This window comes from Dendropsophus ebraccatus, chromosome 11 (assembly GCF_027789765.1).
Source record: "Dendropsophus ebraccatus isolate aDenEbr1 chromosome 11, aDenEbr1.pat, whole genome shotgun sequence".
Classification (NCBI taxonomy): Eukaryota; Metazoa; Chordata; class Amphibia; order Anura; family Hylidae; genus Dendropsophus; species Dendropsophus ebraccatus.
In genome coordinates this window covers 81,713,882-81,734,592 of record NC_091464.1, presented here as the reverse complement: position 1 = coordinate 81,734,592, position 20,711 = coordinate 81,713,882, and the positions used below count along the sequence as shown (strand labels likewise).

The 20,711-nt window shown below is 45.1% G+C and overlaps 1 protein-coding gene across 5 annotated transcripts in view; it reads right to left on the bottom strand.

Moving 5' to 3' along the window:
- ZSWIM7 (zinc finger SWIM-type containing 7) overlaps positions 1 to 20,711 on the bottom strand; it is a 143,801-nt gene that overhangs the window by 29,548 nt on the left and 93,542 nt on the right. For 2 of the 5 annotated variants that reach the window (XM_069945964.1, XM_069945965.1), the window contains exons 5-6: positions 16,460 to 16,564; positions 6,248 to 7,327 (exon numbers count right to left, since the gene is read on the bottom strand). In XM_069945964.1, the coding sequence (XP_069802065.1) occupies positions 7,205 to 7,327; positions 16,460 to 16,564 (228 nt within the window). In that variant the 3' untranslated portion in view covers positions 6,248 to 7,204. Of the gene's footprint in view, positions 1 to 3,174; positions 4,700 to 6,247; positions 7,328 to 16,459; positions 16,565 to 20,711 lie in introns of those variants that run through there. The other 3 variants (XM_069945962.1, XR_011358903.1, XM_069945963.1) reach the window with 3 other exon arrangements.

The following is a 20,711-nucleotide window of genomic DNA, read 5'->3' as shown; positions in this document are numbered from 1 at the left end:
GAACATGTCAGCAGGTTATATGCTTCTAACCTGCTGATAGTTTCAATTAAAACAACCCAACAACTAAAAAGGCATATAAAATAAAGTTAAGGTTTTGCATAGAATGGTCACAGTGTTTTTTTAAAGCTTTTTTTTTTAATATTGATTGATATGGGATATATTGAGGTGGCACAAGGGGTCATTACTATATAGGGGCTGCAAAGAAGAGCCTATCTACTATATAAGGGCACAGGGGACTTATATACTAGAGGACAGGTGTCAAACTCAGGCCCTCCAGCTGTTGCAAAACTACAATTCCCATCAGGCCTGGACAGCCAAAGCTTTAGCTTTGGCTGTCCAGGCCTGATGGGAATTGTAGTTTTGCAACAGCTGGAGGGCCTGGGTTTGACACCTGTGTACTATAGGATTCATTACCAGAAAAAGACTTCACGATGGCCCGGGCTAGATAGAGAAAAGGAAAAAGTGAATGACCCTGAACAGAGAAGATGCCCCCTGTAAATCACTGGATGTAACTGCACTCTTTTATAGGATCTGTAGTGGTAGAGATAGTGGTTATGGTGTGGCAGTATTTTTAAGATGTTATGTAGTGTTATCATTTTTTATATGTTTCTGTTTTGTCCAGTAGCAGTATTGAGGCAATATGTAATCACTGTAGGGTGGCACTACTGTTATACAATAACTATGTATGTACTGGGGCACTCGATACTGTGCTAATAAAAAGTAGAGTGCATACACTCTACTGGTTCTGAGATTCCAATAGAACTGCATCCACTGCATCCCTGACCACACAGGGGTGTAAATAGGTGGATTCCCATCATTTGACTCCAATCCACCATTAAATGTCCATGTGCAGCTTGAGGACATCCATCCAGAATCTTCCCAGGTAAGCGTATGCCATTCTGATACTTCAGAGGCAGCAAACATATTAGAAATATACTGTTCATGTTTAAACAGCTCAAAGCATTTCAGCTGACACAATGTTCCCCTGGGCCTCCTTTATCTACCCGCTGCAGAGGCCTGTCCTTCTGTGATGAGTGATGATACCCCCTCCTAGTGTAATGTAAGTCCCATCACATTGCTCCGGGGGAGTCATTCATGTCTGTTTTGCACACTGACAAATAACACTTCATTACAGGAATATACGGTGGAATATATTACAAGTGTGATGTACGATGGTGACTAAGGAGATGGTGCATAAAATCCAAATTCTTCAATGCATGTTCAGTATAAAATTGCTGCTTGACACACAACCCTTAAAGGGGTACTCTTTTTTTTCAAATTCCAACTGGTTTCAGAAAGTTATACAGATTTGTAATTTATTTCTATTTAAAAATCTACAGTCTTCCAGTACTCATCAGCTGCTGTATGTCCTGCAGAAAGTGGTGTATTCTTTCCAGTCTGACACAGTGCTCTCTGCTGCCACCTCTGTCCATGACAGGAACTGTGCAGAGCAGGAGAGGTTTTCTATGGGGATTTGCTCCTGCTCTGGACAGTTCCTCACATAGACAGAGGTGGCAGCAGAGAGCACAGTGTCAGACCGGACATACAGCAGCTGATAAGTACTTGAAGACTTGAAGTAAATTACAAATCTATATAACTTTCTGAAACCAATTGATATGAAGCCCCCCCCCCTCCCCCTTTTAATACAGCGAATCTGGAGCTTTATGCCTCAGGGGCACTGTCATAGTGATTAGACTATATTATATTACATTATTTCAGTTATGTAATGACAATAATCTTTCCGCAAACAAGGAAGTGTCATGTACACCATGTATTGGACCTTATAGTGTATGCTGAGTCACTATTCATAAGAATGGAAGTTATTCATCCAATAAAAGGCTTTACCTTTATGCCCCAAGTCCCTGCAGTCGGTTTCTGGTGAATATGTTTAGAATATTAATACAGTCCAAAGCTGACCCCCCTTACTGCTAAGCTCCTTCTCTGCTACAGCAGGTTAGGGCTAGGTGGTGACTCCAGCTATGTGCTACTAGGTCACCAAAACCACCTTTTCCCATGCAGCTGTCAATTGTAGGGGCCCTATTACACGGAGCGATAATCACCCGAATCAGGCCCATATCAATCCGCCTAATTAAGACAACGATCAGCCAAAGAGGCAATCAGCGTCTTAAAAATCACCGGCCGCCGACCAAGCAGCGGTATATGTAATAAATAGCGCGGCCGGTCACCGCAGCTACAGCTGACTTCTGGTCCTGTCTCTGAAGTGAGGGGACAGCACAGCAGCCAGTGAGATCTGTCACTGCTGAGACCCGGGAATCCCACAGACAAGGCGGGAGGACACCAGGGAACGTGATCAGGTAGTGTATATCTTTATTATTTTACAACAAAGCAAGGGCTGCACAGACTTCAACGATATATATGTCTTGGATTACGAGCATAATTTGTTCCGGGACCGCGCTTGTAATCCAAATCCACTCTTAAACCAAAGCAAATTTTCCCATAAGAAATCACTGAAATGCAGACAATTGGTTCCACACCCCAAAAATAATGATTTTTTTTATTCTTAATTACATGTAAAACAAATGAAACAAACATTTAGAAACAGTTGAATATGTGATATATAAATTACTGTACAGTATAACAATCGGCATGTGGAGTATAATGCATAATCCTGATAACACAGCAGCAGTTTGTAGATACAGGATGGAACTGCACATTATAGCAGCAGTGTGAATGGCTGAGTGTAAGTGCAGGCACATTATAGCAGCAGTGTGTATAGCCGAGTGTAAGTGCAGGCACATTATAGCAGCAGTGTGTATAGCCGAGTGTAAGTAGAGGCACATTATAACAGGAATGGAGAGGATGGGAAACACAAGGACTGACAGAGACAGCAGGGAGCATGAAGGAATGAGCAGGACAGATGTGGGCACATACATGCAGCGCTCTCTGTCCGGGGAGAGAGGGGTTACAGCTATGAAGAGATTACCTCCACAGTCCTGTCCCCTGATGTCAGCCCCAGCCTGAAGTGGATGTGCCATGAGGTGAGGGAGACTTCCTGGGTCAGAGTACAGGGCTGTAGACCCCGCTATGCAGACCATGCCCCTCCCCCATTTCCCCTCCGCCCCAGTACAGGGAGCTCTTAAACCAAAGCAATGCTCTTAAACCAAGTTACAATTTTGAAAAACTGTGAGCTCTTAAACCAAAACGCTCTTAAACTAAGTTACTCTTAAACCAAGGAACCACTGTATATATATATATATATATATATATATATATATATATATATATATATATATATATATAGCCCTTGCTGCATGATAATAGAGCTGTGTTATAGACTCAGTAAGCGAGTGCTGATCTAGCAGATCGGCAATACCTTATTGGGGCTATCGGCCCGTGTAACAAAGTCCTAAGACTGTAATATTGCCTTTCCCTTCTCCCCAGTGCTACATCATGTATAAGCTGTAGTTGTAACTTCGGCAGACCATGGCAGAAACTCATTGGGGGACATTTATAAAGTCCGGCGTGTTTTACGCCGGGCTTACAAATGTCGCAGCAGCTCCGGAGCTCAGGGTATTTATGTAGAGGCGCACTGCACGGAGCCAGTCCATGCGAAAATGTTGAACCGTACGCCAGCTCAGAGTTGGCGTAGGTTTTAGTATCATTTCTCACGGAAAAAATGATAAATGCGGCGCATGCAGAGGCCACGCCCCCTCTGCGTGCTGCCGCACCCCCTGTAACGCACCCTCTCCGCCTCACTGGTGAAGATGGGGCACATGTGAAAAAAATATTCCCCAAAATACCGCCGATTTGCCCCATCTGCGCCTAAAAAAGGCATTAACACCTTTTCATACATGTCCCCCATTGTGTATTTCACTGGGCGGTGCTGTTAAGGAACTTTGGAGGTAGTACATCTAGTACATCACCATCTAGCCCGCGCCTAATGGACACAATCCATGTACTTTTATGCACCACACTGTGATACTGGGATTTCCTTATGAGCGGAGCATATCTGCAAGAAAAATTGTTGTTTACTTCATTTTTAGCACTGTAAAGTGAGTGTCTGGTTTAGAAGCCCATTTTCAATGCTCTTCTAAATTATTCTAGGTTTAAACAAAGAGGGGTCCTCGATTCAGGACCCTCATCTTTTAGTCTTTTTACACGACCTGATGCAGCATCATTTGCACAGCCTTTACAAGGATTAATCTATTGTCCATCCAGGCCGCACAAACAATCACTGGGTTGTGTGCTCCGTTTCCCGCTTTGTGTCAGTGATAGCAGTCGGGCTCATTGACCTCCATTATGAACCCGACTCATCATGTGACACAGAGTGGGGAGAGAACCGTGCTGAGTGTGGCCTTCTTCCGGCTCGTTCTCACAATGGGTAAGGGTCTGAATTCCCAGACTCGAACTGATTGAAACATTTGCCATGTCTCTCTCTCTTTGACAGTGACACCAAAAAAATCCCAGACAAAATGGAGCCAAGATCTTGCTGTTTCTGATGAAATTTAAGAAAACTGAGCTCATTGGGAATTTTGGAAAAAGTTTCAGTAGGCCATCTCTTCCAAGAAAAGTTCTATGTCTGTTTCTGCCAATTCTGAAGAGTCAATATGTGTTGTAATAAACAATCAGAGCCGCGCTGAGTTATCAGTTCTCAGGAACGTCTAAGCTTCAGTATAACAGAAAATAAACAGTAATCGAATGACGGAAAACTTCCTCTTCATATAACGGTCGTCAGGTCCTGCGGATATATTTAATGTTGTACAATCAGACTTTCTTTGTGCACTCACTGCCTTTTTTTTTCTTCTAAAGAGCCAGAGAGGAGGTGGCTGAACATAACACCATGCACCTACCTCCCCGGCTCCAGCACTGGGGTCCGCTGTCCTCTCCTCTTGTTCCCGGTCCCCTGGCCTCCAGATATAAAATAAGTTCCTAGTTCCCTACTTTACTGCATACCTACCCACATGCATACTAGCATACCCACCTCTGCTTGATACCAGTACCAAGTCTATGAATCACCTGACTACACTCCCGATGTACCTTCTGCAGTATTACATACTCATTTCTGCCTGACCACTGTTACCAGACCCTTGTCTTATTCTGGTACATTTCCAGTTCACCACTGGTACAGCATCTTTACCTGCAAGGGACAATTTCTTGAGTGCCTATATTTCTGTTCCTATCTCTGTTATATCCTTTCTGGAATGTTTTAAAAAAGTTTTATGCTTTTTACTGTCCCTTGAAGGTATACCCCCATAATTCCCCATAGCAGGTATACCCCCATTACCCCCCATAGCAGGTATACCCCCATTACTCCCATAGCAGGTATACCCCCATTACCCCCCATAGCAGATATACACCCATTACCCCCATAGCAGGTATACACCCATTACCCCCATAGCAGGTATACACCCATTACCCCCATAGCAGATATACCCCCATTACCCCCATAGCAGGTATACCCCCATTATTCCACATGGCAGGTGTACTCCCATTACTCCCCATAGCAGGTATACTCCCATTACTCCCATAGCAGGTATACCCCCATTACCCCCCATAGCAGGTATACTCCCATTATTCCCCATAGCAGGTATACCCTATTACTCCCCATAGCAGGTATACTCCCATTACTCCCCATAGCAGGTATACCCCCATTACTCCCCATAGCAGGTATACTCCCATTATTCCCCATAGCAGGTATACCCCCATTACTCCCCATAGCAGGTATACTCCCATTACTCCCCATAGCAGGTATACTCCCATTACTCCCCATAGCAGGTATACCACCATTACTCCCCATAGCAGGTATACTCCCATTATTCCCCATAGCAGGTATACCCCTATTACTCCCCATAGCAGGTATACTCCCATTACTCGGTATCCAACAACACCAACTAAACGTTCTATAGTGAGTGTGCGATTGTAGAGGAAGGTACACTCACATTTTAGTAGTCTTCATCTTTGACTTTATTGATGCAATATTCGGGATTCGGCTGTGTGTAGTCAGAGCACTGGAGGTAGGAGGCACTGGAGGACTACACACAGCCGAATCCCGAATATTGCATCAATAAAGTCAAAGATGAAGACTACTAAAATGTGAGTGTACCTTCCTCTACAATCGCACACTCACTATAGAACGTTTAGTTGGTGTTGTTGGATACTTATTCATTGAACTATTACATGCCAAAGAGGTGGGAGTTGGCGGTATCCACGTTAATTGCTCGTGATTGAGCTCATTTGTGGTCTGAAGCCAGACATTGCGCTTTGTTCATACTCCCATTACTCCCCATAGCAGGTATACCCCCATTATTCCCCATAGCAGGTATACTCCCATTACTCCCCATAGCAGGTTTACCCCCAATAGTTTGTAATAAGTAAGAAGACAGAAGAAAACCAGCTTCACACATTATGAGGATTCAAAACCTTGTTTTACTTATGACTAAACGTTACTTAATGTGCATATAAAACCCCTTATCTCATGTATATAAATCCCACAGTGGGTACAAATCCAACTCATGTGAATTAGCTTAAACTAACAATCTTGAAGGGGAATTGGAAGGTTAGACCAATCTCCACGGTCCGGTGAGACCATTAGCAGCACTGCCCGCCCCCATAGAACTGATCTGCCTCCAATTGGCCCACTCCATTCATTATCATTAGAAAGGGGCGGGCCAGCTGGGGACGGATCGGTGCTATGGGGGCGGGCAGTGCTCCTAACGCGTGCCTCAGTGCTCCTAACGCTCTCACCGGACTGTGGAGCACACAACTAACTGCACCGTAACGGCGCCAAGGAGGAAAGTAAGAGACATACCCTCCTCCTCTGCGTCTCCTGTGCAATAGTGACATATCGGCAGGTTAGTTTTGTCTAACCTGGTGATAGTTCCCCTGTAACTCTATTCTACTGAAAAGTAAGAAAAGGGTTTTAGTATAAGGCTATGTTCACGCAACATATTTTTTTATGACAAGAACCGCCTTTGTTTGGTACGGCCGAGGAAATAAGTGAAGTGTCAACTATTTCCGATCGTTGTTCACTGAAATCAATGCAATTTTCAGTGCTTTGACACTCACTACGACGTCCGTTGTTTGTACATTGTGTGAACATAGCCTAAAATGAGAATACCTTGCCATGTCTCACTTGATTATGGTGCACTTCAAGGAATTAACAACTTTTGTTACCCCTTACAATAAGATACATTAAACTTTATACATAACAGTCCTTGTAGCTCCACCCCCCCATCATACGTCTTCAGGGGGCATTCGGGTGGTCTTCTCTAGCCTGTAGAATTTCACTCATCTGCTTATCGGACACGGAAAGATCTTGGCAGCACCCGATGGCCTGACTTAGGTAAACTGCAAGAATATGTTTGCACTGAAAGTGAGAACAAGAACAAGGCTATAATCACAAAGCAAATACCATATCGTATACTGGAAAAATAATCACTCCGAGATTTCCTAATAGTGAAGCAGGGCTCAACTGGATCCCGGAGAACAGGCAAAATATTAGGAAAACTACTCATAAAAGGGAAGGATATAAAACATGATGCATAATATGCTTTACAATATAAGGAAAAAAATCATAAACTAAAATTCTGTGTATATATATGAGATGGGACTATTATGGGGTTTGCACTGGTATTTATCAACTTACTGGGAACCAGTGGCATCAATGAGGCATTGCCTGATCACTATTCATTAGTATGGGCCTCTTAGGTAATGCTCCGCAGAGCACCATCAATCATCGGAGGATACCGCAAAACTGCCGCTCACACCAACAAGGTGACTGTCTCTACGAAACTAAGAATCAAGTCCTAAGAAGGTGGTTTTTTTTAACATTTTAAACCTTTAAGCCCCAGAAAATGTCTGTATGTTGCATTGTTATTGCAGGAGGACAATGAGCGATGCCTGTATCTTACATGTGTGAGGGGTTGGGGGGGCAGATTTGATGACCCATTTTCATATACTTTATTAGGAAATTTGGAGATAAAAGAGGATCGTTCCTTCAAGATCCTTATGGGCCCTATTACATGGGACGATTATCATACGTAAAATCGTAATTTAACAATAATCATTTTGTGTAATTGCATGCAACAATTAAACGACTAATGAGAAATCATTGATCGCTTGTTTAGATTGATTGTTTGCAGATCGTTCGAAAATTGTTCTTACGGAGAAGATGAGCACAATGGTGGGTATTCACCTGTGTTATAACATTCTAAACAACCTTTTCCAAACTTCCCAAAGGGAAGGCACATTGTAAACTAAAGTGTTGTCTGGTTGCGGAGGCTATGGTGACCACTTGGGTTGGATGGTGTTCTTCCATGTGTCCACCAAGAGGTCACTAAAAGACCTCCGGGAAACATTTACAATATAGATACAGTATATTGGCCAAGCCGGTTTGCTGATCTGCTACCCAACAGCAATGCCAGGTCTGGGGGCGCCAGCCATGCCATCACTCTAGTACGGGAAAGAAATTATTCTAAACTGGCAAACATGTAAAACTAGAAGAGAGAAAAGAGGAAAGGATGATGAAGACAAACTACCCAGCACTGTGCTCAGGCTACATGGTAATTCCATGACAATGAATGTGCGTGAACACCTGCGTTCTTACATGGCCTAAATACCTGATGACTAATACAGCTGCCCTGGGAAATAAATGACAAGGGATTACCAGGTAAGCCAGTTGTAACTCCAATACTTTGCATACCTCAGACACACCTGTCAGTCTCCTTTTGCTGCCGGATTGATATGGGTGCAGGTAAGGGCGCTACAGCAAAAGCAAAAGGTTGAAGGACAACTCCGGACATTTTCTATTTTAGCTTATGTAACACACATTCCAAAGTTATATAACTTTGTAATGAGTGTCAGTAAGCTGTCTGGCCCCGTTCCCCCCCTTTCCGACCACTGACCCCCCCCAAGTTAAATAAAGTATACATGCCCAATAACTGTCGACCCAGTCCTCTTCTCCCGGGCTCCATTTTGCAGGGGGGGGCGGGCCTGGTCTTCTTCGTCCTCTGCGTCTTCTGATAAAGTGAATGGGAGAGGAAAAGGCTGCCGGTACGCATGCGCATCGGCAGCCTTTTCTCTCCCATTTACTTCACTGGGAGTTCCAAAGACACCGGCTGGAGGTAACAGAGTCACGGTCGGCGGGAGATTCAAGTGGCGATCGTCACCGGAGGGATGGTGAGTATTAAGTGTGTGTGTGTCTGGTTTTTTTTTTTCAGGTCCTGCCGGAGTTGTCCTTTAAAGTGTGACTGTCATTACAAAAAGCTTTGGACGTGTCATAGAGACATCATAGAGACATGTCAAAAACTTTGATCGGTCTGGGTCTGAATGCTCATACCTGTACTGATGGAGAGAACAAGCCGGGAGAAGACCACGCTGCAGTGTGTCCTCCCTCCGCTCTGAATTAGAAAAAAGAGTCAGACTTATAATGGCGCTCTATGGAACCCAACTCTTTTTTCAAACTCGGAGACTGGACAGAGCTGCAGCATATCTTCTCCCGGCTCCTTCTCCCCATCGGTACAGGTGTGAACATTTAGATGGGGGTAAAAGACATACCATCCTCCTCTGCGTCTCCTGTGCAATAGGGACATATCAGCAGGTCGTCTAACCTGCTGATAGTTCCCCTTTAAATTATATTAATTTAATTTATTAATATTATTTATTAATTTAGAGGATGGGAATGACAGCACTGTTACTTTCCTTGCAGATGACACCAAGCTTTGTAGTACAGTACAGTCAGGGGCGTAACTAGAAATGGCTGGGCCCCATAGCAAACTTTCCAATGGGTCCCCCCTCCTCGCTGCTGGGGAGGAAATGGACGCATGGTTTCGGCACATGCATTGTCTGACTTTTTTTCTATGTGGTTTTAACCTGCTTAAAATATAAACAAGGTTGCACATTAAATATCTGCATACCAGACCTGACCAATACCACCATACTGTGACTGTATAACACAAACATACCACACGTTAACAACACCGCCATACAGTGACTGGATAACATCGCCACACCAGACCTGAACAACACCGCCATACTATGTATATATATATATATATATATATATATATATATATATATATATATCACACACACACATACATACACATATATATATATATCCAGCCTGTTACAGCACATACTGTGTATGTATGTATGTATATATATATATATATATATATATATATATATATATATATATATATATATATATATATACACACAGCCTGCTACTGCGCATGTCACAGGGCTGCTTTCTTTACAGACAGTGTGTGACTACAATTCCCAGTGTGGTCTGTCTGTTTCCTTGGGTGGAGGGGAGAGGCTCAGACAGCAGACAGACCACGTTGGGCGTTGTAGTCCTTTGTCACAGCACTGTACAAATAAAACCCCACACTTCTGCTTCTCTGTAAGCACACACACACCTTATACTTACAGGAGGGGGAGGAAGGAGCTGTCACTGTCTCTGGGGGAGGTCCCGGCGGGAGAGGGCTAGGGCTGGGTCAGAGGTCATCCAACCTCACAGGATGCTTCTCAGTGCTGGCAGCTGACAGTCTCCAGGAGGAGGAGTCTCTGAGGGAGCAGCCATGCTTTATCTCCCCCCTCCCCTGGTTAGCTAGTGTCAGGACAAGCGTCCTGAACAACTAACCAGGACACATCACACACACACAGGGAGGGAGAGAAAGGGAGGGGGAGCGCACAGGCTTTATCTCCCTCTACACAGCCTGTGCCCTCGGACTTTGACTCCGCCCCCCTCCCCCACCGTAACTGTACGGCAGAGCAGAGAGGACCTGCGTACGTGCACTTACGTGGGGGAGGAGACAGTTCAGCTGTGGCTGGAAGCAGGAAGCAACGTGAGAGGCGGGAGGCGGGGGCATGCATCCGGAGTTCAGATGCAGAGTGCAGACAGTTTCTCCCCGGGTGGTCTAACCGAGGAGAAACTGTCTGCACTCTGAGAGGAGACAAACGACTTGCTGGCCGGGCCCGGGCCCCTTGATGCGGCGGGCCCCATAGCAACCGCTACGCAGGGCCGATTGAAGGGTTTCTGCCGCCTGAGGCAAACCTCAGGCGGCCGCCCCGAGTGATAGCCGACATCCCCCCGGACCCCCCCCCCCCCCCGCCGCCGCCATCTACTCACCTGTCCCACACCGCAGCCGGCCCGCGCTCTCCGCTGTCTCCACATCCCGTCAGGTCCCGCGATGTCACCCTGCAGCTGTCACGGACCTCCAGGCTGTGGTGAGTGAGTGGGGTGATCGGGTCGCGCGGGGCGGTCCCGCGCGACCTGATCACCCCAGCGCGTCCCCCACCGACCCCGGGCACTCACCACAGCCTGGAGGTCTGTGACAGCTGCAGGGTGACATCGCGGGACCAGACAGGATGTGGAGAGCGCGGGCGACGGGACAGGTGAGCGGCCGCTGTCATTTTTGTTAAGTGATACTTAACAAAAATGACAGCAGGGGGGACATAATGCCGCCCCCTGCCGGACCGCAAATTCTGCCGCCTGAGGCGGAAGGCTCATTCCGCCTCATGGCAGAAGAGGGCCTGCCGCTACGGTTGCTACGGCGGTAGTTCTGCCACTGACTACAGTCTATGGAGGAGATGTTACAGGATGACTTAGACTCACTGAGTGTTTGGGCGTCCACTTGGCAAATGAGGTTCAAGTTCTGCACCATATGTCTTAGGAGTTCTACTAGTGATTGTCCAAACTTACAGGGGATTTCCAAGTAAAACAGACTGACAAGTTATCCACAGGGCGCCCACATTACACAGTGAATGGGACAGGAACAGTTTGTCTCCATTCACTGTGGTGCGGTGGATAGAGATGAGGATTATTACACCGTCTGAAAACCAAGATGGTGGCAAAGGTCACATGACCCACAGTAATGAAAGCTACGGATGGAGCAGAGGAGGGATGAAGCAGATGACACTGTAAGAATAGTTATGGTGAGTGTACATTATATAGGCAAAAAAATGTGTAAGCACTTCCTTAACTCCTTAAGGACGGAGCATGAAATGGCCTTAAAGGGGTAGTGCGGCGCTAAACAATTATTCACTAAATAACACACATTACAAAGTTATAAAACTTTGTAATGTATGCTATGTTAGTGAATGGCCCCCTTCCCCGTGTTTCCCCCCTCCCACGCTAGACCCGGAAGTGTAGTACTCTATACTCACCTGATCCGTGTCAACCCCCGTCCGCCATTATGTGACGATCTCATCTTCGGGCAGCCGGCCGAACCGCTCCGAGCGTCCCTCGTGCCGACCGCCCTCTTCTGCGTCATCAGCTGCTCAGCCGCGATTGGCTGAGCATAACTGTGCTCAGCCAATCGCGGCTGAGCAGCTAATGATGCGGCACATAATGTCACATAATGGCGGACAGGGGTTGACACGGATCAGGTGAGTATAGAGCACTACACTTCCGGGGTGGGGGGGGACATGGGGAAGGGGGGCATTCACTAACATAACATACATTACAAAGTTGTATAACTTTGTAATGTGTGTTATTTAGTGAATAATTGCTTACTGGCGCACTAGCCCTTTAAAGAAGCAGTCCACAAAAAATATTATTGCCTCTGGCACGTATACACGGCTGATCAGTGTCCCGCAGCGCGGCTTCGGTCCGGGCCCGCGGTGCCGTTCAAATCCAGCGCTCACTCACTTTCGGTTCTGCAATGACTCCTCTTCTCTGTCTTGTAATTGAACGCTGGAAATCACTCGCTTCCATAGAGAGTGCATGGAAGCATGTGAGATACGCTGTATAATGACAGGACAGAGAAGAGGAGTCACAGCAGAGGCGGATGTGAGTGCGCGCCGGATGTGAACGGCGCCGCGGGACTGGAACGAAGCCGCACTACGGGACACCGATCAGCTGTGGTAAGTATGCGTGCCAGTGGCTACCGGGGGGGGAGGGGGCAATAATATTTTTTTTGCGCCATGATCTCTAGTTTTTAGTAGCAGATTTTTAGTAGTAACTGCAGTACCGCTTTTTGTTCATGCCGTTCACCGTGCGGGAACAATATTGTTTTATTTTAATAGAACGGACGATTACGCACGCTACGGTATATGTTAATTAGCTTTATTATTTTTATGTGTTTTTTGTATAAAATGGGAAGGGGGGTAATTTTTTTTTTTAACACTGTTATAGTCCCTTTAGGGGACTTTTACATACATACTTTGGATTACATACACTGATCACTGCTATGCCATAGATAACGGTGTTATCTGTGATCTTCTGATAGAGCTTGCCTGTAGCAGGCTCTATCAGAAGATTGAAGACCTGACTGCATGGAGGAAGTCAGGCCATGCAATCGGGACTCCTGCAGAAAAGCTGCGGGGGTCCCGATCGGTAAGTGACTGGAGATGCTCCGGTAACTTACACTTAAACGTTGCGCCATTCAAGGGGTTAATGGCGGGCAGCCGTGCGATCGCGGCAGCCCACGATTGAGGGTGTGGGCCTTGCTGCAGATAGCAGCCGGTCCTCACCCCCTATGGGGCAAGTTAAGCTCGTAAGCCCGCTCCATAGCCCGGTACGCCCCTTGTTGTTAAGGGGTTAAAGAGACTGTCAGCAGGTTTATACTGTCCTATCTAAGGCTAGGTTCACATCACGATTTTGCAATCCATCTCACTGTATCCGTTTTGGAAAATGTAAAAAAAAAAAAAAAAAAAAGGATCTCTTTTTATCCGTTTTTTTTTTTTAAATAATGTAAGTAAATAAACAAATCAAAACATATGACATACAACAGCATCTGTTTTTACCATCCCCCCCCTCTCCCCATAGAACGGATACATTAAACGGATACCAAAATGGAGACATGAACCTATCTCAGGGTAGCATAAACTAGTGACAGAGTAGCTGAACAGAATGATGTATCACTTACATTGTTCTGTGCTGCTGAGATCTCCTGCTGAATAACATGGACAATAAGTAGTCCTCTCCATTTTGTGCATGAGCTCAGTAGTCCTGGATATTCATGAGAAGCAGAAAACTCCGCCCACCAGCTGCTGTTTGGCAGTTATCTATCCATGCTGTGTATAGGCAGTCACCTGTCAATCAGCAGCTGGAGGGCGGGGGAAGGGGTGTGGTAAGAATCCTATTCTCCTGCATATTAGGAGAACGGCTGAACAGAATGATGTAAGTAATACCCCGATCTACTCAGCATTTTGCATTTCTGTCACTATTTTATGCTGCCCTTATTTAAGGCACCATAAACCTAGTGACAGATTCCCTTTAACTTGTTAAAATATTCTTATGACTTTTTTGTAAATGATCAGTGCATCTTATAGCATGCTGTGTCTTGTGATCTAAATAAACACTATTTTACTAGAAAGATACTTATACAGCGAGTTTTTATGAGTTTTTCTGTCTCATACATCTTTGCTATTTGGAGAGCTGTATACAGATCATATGTAAACATGCTCATATTACAACACAAACAAGCATCCACCATGTAACATATAGAGTATACGGCTGATAGGAAAGCGTGCAAATAGATGTGCCGCTCGCTCTCAGGCTCCAGACAGATGACATATTGCCTCTTGGATGTTATATCAAGACCAACGACGTGTTTTAACGTGACATGATTGTCGCAGTTATTCACCCGGTCACCATGGCGACGACTATCAGAGAGGGCAGCCAAATGGCCTTAATGATCCCGGACATTTTTTTCCCTCTTTTCCTTGCACTTTTCTTAATGTCTAAGTGATACCAATAAATTAAGACAACAAAACAAGTAAGGCGACTATGATGCTGGGATCGTATATCTGACTAACTCTGTATTGATCAGGCCCTGAAGCGTGACATATTTGCTCCATCACGGGGACAGAAATGATTTCATTATCCTGATGACAACGACCAGGCAAAGCATAATGGACAATTATAGCACAAAGACCATGGCGTAATAATGCTTGGGGCAACGTAACAAGGAAAAAAAGTGCAAAATGTCACTGAATGCTAAAAACAGCTCAGCACATCATCCAGATCACCCCCCACACGGTCAGGGTTTTGGTAATATTGGTTGGTCTTGTGACACTGACATTGTATAGACATTGGCCCAATCTAACTACATACTTATGCTGGGTTTACACGGAGCGATTATCGTGCGAATTTGCACGATAACGATCGAATTCGAACGATAATCGTACGTGTAAACGCGGCGAACGATCGGTAAATCGTTCATTTTGATCTTTCAACAGGTTCTTAAATCGTCGTTCGCCAAAAATTCGCCGATCGTTCCGTGTAAACAGTCGTTCACTGATTTTTCCTATGTGCGAGACAGGCTTAAGCGATCGCAAAATGATCGGAAAACGAATTTTCTGTACGATATATCGTTCCATCCAAACGCTGATTGTTATAAAAGAAAAATCGTTACTTTGAAATCGTTAATCGTACGATCGGGCGAATTATCGCTCCGTGTAAACCCAGCATTAGATTATCAGGCTGTTTGATCAATCTGTTGCACTTAAGAGACTCTGTCAGTAGGTTTATGGCGTCCTATCTCAGGGTAGCATAAACTAGTGACAGAGAAGCTGGACAGAATGATGTATCACTTACATTGTTCTGTGCAGCTGACCCAGAGATCTCCTCCTGAATAACATGGACAATAAGTAGTCCTCTCCATTATGTGCATGAGCCCAGCAGTCCTGGATATTCATGAGAAGCAGAAAACTCCACCCACCACCTGCTGATTGCCAGTTATCTATCCATACTGTGTATAGGCAGTCACCTGTCAATCAGCAGCTAGGGGGGGGGGGGGGCGGGGGCAGGGGTGTGGCAAGAATCCTATTTTCCTGCATATTAGGAGAACGGCTGAACAGAATGATGTAGTTCACCGAAGATCTGTAATACAGAGATCTGCTCAGCAATTCTGTCACTAGTTTATGCTGTCCTCATTTAAGGCAGTATAAACCTAGTGACAGATTCCTTTTAAAAACTGTCTAGTTTTTTTGATGCAAAGTTTATACCATCTATTACTTGGCTTCAAGTTCACCAGAATTTTCAGCCAGATTCAGGTGCAATTTTTTGGTGCAAAATAGACCATGCCCTATTTTTGCATAAACCCCACTTTTTTTTCATACCAGGTGGAAAAGCATCTGAAAGTGGGGGAAAATTGTCTAAAACGCATAATAAATGTGGAGAAAAATCCAGCGTGCCACTTGTTTAGCCCAAATTCTGGCAGAGACACATTAGTATACCTGGGCCATTAGGTACATGGTGTAAGCAACAAACACTGGGAGATGTAGTGGAGGAAAGGGGCAAAGTAAAAGTAAACTGGTTAGCATAGTAATTTGAACTTTTTTTTTTTTTTTTTTTACAAAATATACTATATATCATAGATTTCAATATCCTATAGCAGGGATGGGGACCCTTTGGCCCTCCAGCTGTTGCAAAACTACAATTCCCCTTTTCCTTTGCTGTCCAGGCCTGACGGAATTGTAGTTTTGCAATGGCTGGGGAGCTGAAGGATCCCCATCCCTGCCCTATAGCAACAATGCAGATACTTACCATCAGGCTGTCATTTCTTCTGAGCACAGAGAAAGAGAAGGCAGGACAGGAGCAGTAGTGACAGGCCTTGTAACAGGTGTACACTTTGCCTGAACTTCCCGTAACCTAAGTAAAAGGTATAATAAAACAGTGCATTAGCTCTTATCACTAGTACTTAATAAAGCACATAGGTATAGAAAAAATAGGTCTACAATAGGGTTTGCAGGGCGTGTGGCAGGCTGTGGGACACCAGGGCTGTGGAGTCGGTAAGCCGCAGCTTCGACTCAGACTCCGACTCCTGAATATTATCAGGACCGACTCCTGCTCCTGCTCCTTCAAAAATGGCCGCCAGTCATATACCAGGGGAGTTATTTATCACACTGGCTCAGCAGCTTCTCCCTAATGTCCTACATGATCATGGGGCGACTTCTGAGTGAATAAAGGAATACTGTGTATAAAGCAGCTTCTCCTGTGTGTGCAGTGGATGCAGCCAGTCTCCAGCCTCCATGTCCTGAACAACTCACAACTAGATTAGATGGAGCAGGTGGTCTTTTCCGGCTGAAAATTTTCTATGTTTCTAACTAAATATTCACCATACACACAGAAACACTACTAACAATGCCAGATACCTGTAATATAGAGGTCAGCCATAGTGATATAGAGGGGGTCACACACAGTGATATAGAGGGGGTCACACACAGTGATATAGAGAGGGGTCACACATAGTGATATAGAGAGGGGTCACACATAGTGATATTGAGAGGGGTCACACATAGTGATATAGAGAGGGGTCACACATAGTGATATTGAGAGGGGTCACACATAGTGATATAGAGAAAGGTCACACATAGTGATATTGAGAAAGGTCACACATAGTGATATAGAGGTCACACAGTGATATAGAACACACACACACACACACAGCCTGCTGTAGCCATAGCATACACACACGCCCACACAGCCTGCTGCAGCCATAGCTCACACCACACACACACACTCAGCTTGCTGCAGCTATACCACACATACACATAGTCTGCTGCAGCCATAGCGCACACACACACACACATACACAGCCTGCTGCAGCCATAGCACACATACACACACACACAGCCTGCTGCAGTCATAGCACACACACGGCCTACTGCAGCCATAGCACGCACGCACACACACACATACACACACACACACACACACACACACACAGAGCTGCAGCCATAGAACGCTGAAGAAAAACACACAATCTTCTCCCAGAGAGAAAACACCACACTGAGGACAGAGGTTACTGCTACACTACTTAAGTCTTCTCCTCCTCCTCTATATTACACAGGATATCTTCATATTACACTGCTGCTCATATACAGTCAAGAGAACAGCACAGATCTCCCCCCCACACAATGGACTCTTCCAGCTCAGAAACAAATTGCCAAATAGTGACCGACAACTTTTCCATGACCACCCTTATGTAATAGGGCCAGTGTCCTATTACTGATATATTCCCCCGACCACCCTTATGTAATAGAGCCAGTGTCCTATTACTGATATATTCCCCTGACCCCCCTTATGTAATAGGGCCAGTGTCCTATTAGAATGTTGCTCATAATATATATTCATGAGCAAAACTTGTAAAATTCATATTATTAAAGATAATTTTGATATGAATTTTAATCTTTTTAAAGATTTTTTTTAAAGCTGGAGTCGGAGTCGGTAAATTTTTTTTCCGACTCCAACTCCGACTCCAGCCAAAGCTAGCTCCGACTCAGACTCCAGCCAAAACTAGCTCCGACTCCACGACTCCGACTCCACAGCCCTGGTGCACACGTATACCTCGTTGCTGTCACTGGCAAGAGGGAATTTATCAGAGTTGTAAAAAAGTAAGATTATTGGTTTTTGGGCGAAGGGTGGCGGTATTTCTGAAAATGCACGTGCCATTGATATGAGAGGTGAAGGTCAGCTATGAAAATGTGTGAGGATGGAATCGAAAAGTTACAGAGGAGCAGCTCACCGCCAAAATAACCCAGGGAGCTACCAAGCGTGTGTCTAAAAGAAACCTTAGGGAACCCTACTGCATCAGGGGCTCCAGAGAAGATAGATTGTCACTGCACCTCTGCTAATGCCTGACTGGAAAGGGCTGACATTTTCACGGTTTTATCGATACTGGCAGCGATATGGTCTTAGAAATGTTTTCATGGTAATCTCTGAGCCACTTATCCATGTGGGAGACACTCGCAACCGATTTGGGTATGAATCAATCCTCGCCGATGATGTACACCCGTCCATGCTGATCGTACTCCCTTGAATCGATGGGATCTTCCAGAAAGACGACGCAACATATCACATGGTTAGAAATGCCCAACATTTGGAAGGGCAAGACTTCCAAGTACTACCCTTATTAGCTAGACTTAAAGCGACTCTATCCACCAACCCACCCCGCCAAACAGCTAGTACCATCCGTTTGATGAGAGTAAAATCACATCTGTTGTATCTTTGAAAATGTGCCCGATGCCTAGGTTAGAGCAAAAAATTTACTTTTTAAACTTGCAGCATTGGGTCATACTGGCGTGTCCTACAGTGTCTGTGCCGCAGGTCTGAGACGCCTCTCCTTTCTTCCTTCCTCCCCAACCTTCTCATCATTAGGAACACCCCGAGGCAGGCTTTCTATTCATAGCTCGTCTAAACAGTGCCCTTGGGCACCCCTTAGGAGCACTGCCCCACTCCATTGTTTACCATTAGAAAGGGAAGGGCTGGCTGTGGGCAGATCAGTGGTATGAGGGCGCAGCAGTGCTCCTTACGGTGCCCCAGCGCTCCTAACACTCTCACGCTCTAACGGACCTTGGAGCAAATGAGTAACTGCACCAGAATTGCGGCGAGGCAGAAGCTAAGAGACAAACTATCCTCCTCTGTGTCCCGTGCACAATAGGGGGCTGTCAGCAGGTTAGATTCATCTAGCCTGCTGAGAGTTCCCCTTTAAAGCCACTGGACTCTTCAGATAAGAACGCATAGCAAACAGCATGTAGGATGGGAAAAATCAGTACATCCACTGCTCAGCCTCATGTATATGCACATGAAATGACACGTTTTGGGTTTCTCAAATTATCAGAGTTGTATCCAAGATAACCTGAGATAGAGGTAATGGTAAACCCTAAAACAATTTGTTTTTATATTAATGTAGATAAACATCCATTTTATCTGAATGTTGAACACAGGACATACAGATCCCCCCATCCCCCCAGTCTACTGTACATGCTGAGTGGAGAAAGAGGCATTTTTCTCCAATAAGATATAATATAATTCTTCTTACATTCGCTTCTAAAGTTTGTTGAAATTGCAGTGCCAACTTAACAAATAGGGGGAGGGGGCACATAGTAATAGGGTTCATTTTCCAAATCAAGAGTGTATAATAATAGAGGGCCGGTTATTCACAGCAGCCGATTAGCTCTTCTCATTCTCTCGACCACTCCAGTGTCTTACTCAATAAGGCCATGTTCACACAATGTAAGTTTTATATTAATAACGGCCGTTGTTGAACAACGGCAGTGATTAATATAGAACTTACGTTGTACTGCAGTCAATAGGATTTCGGCCGAAGCGTATACAAATAGTATACACTCTGGCCAAGATCTCTAGCGGCCACAGCAAAAACTGACATGTCAGTGAATAGCGGCCACACAACCCTGACAGGTCACACAATGGAGAGTGCAGCTTCGGCTGTGTTTATTGGTGAAATGGGATAGTAGTGCACATGGATGCGCCTGAGTTCTAATTCAATAGAAATGAAGATCATCCTGCCGTCTGCCGTTACTGCATTACCGGCCGGGATGATCTTCACTGACACTGGACTTTCTGTGAACAGGGTTCCATGTACCCTATTTGTTTTTTTTTCATTAATATTCATGAGTCAGAAAGGGGTTAATGTGATTTTCCTTTAAATGTACAGCCTGCTCGTGTACGGTGTTCATTGCTTTTTCGGTGATGTATCCCTAACTCTAAAGTCCATTAACGGTAAGTTTGGCTGCTGCTCGTGTCACATAGAGAAACTCTTCTTTCCCATTTACCAACCCCAAGAGACCTGTCAGGAAAATGTCTGACTGTTTACAGCTGCCAAGTTCTAATTCTGACCCTTGGCAGGAAGTCAAGTCTCCGTCTGTATATGACTATGGCTGAAAAATGTTTACAAGCAAATTGGATTGGTCCGCACGACCACATACACACGGCAGCAGCTGCCCGGTTTGTGGGAACTACTGGAGAACCCATCATCCTAAATCTGTTTTTGTAC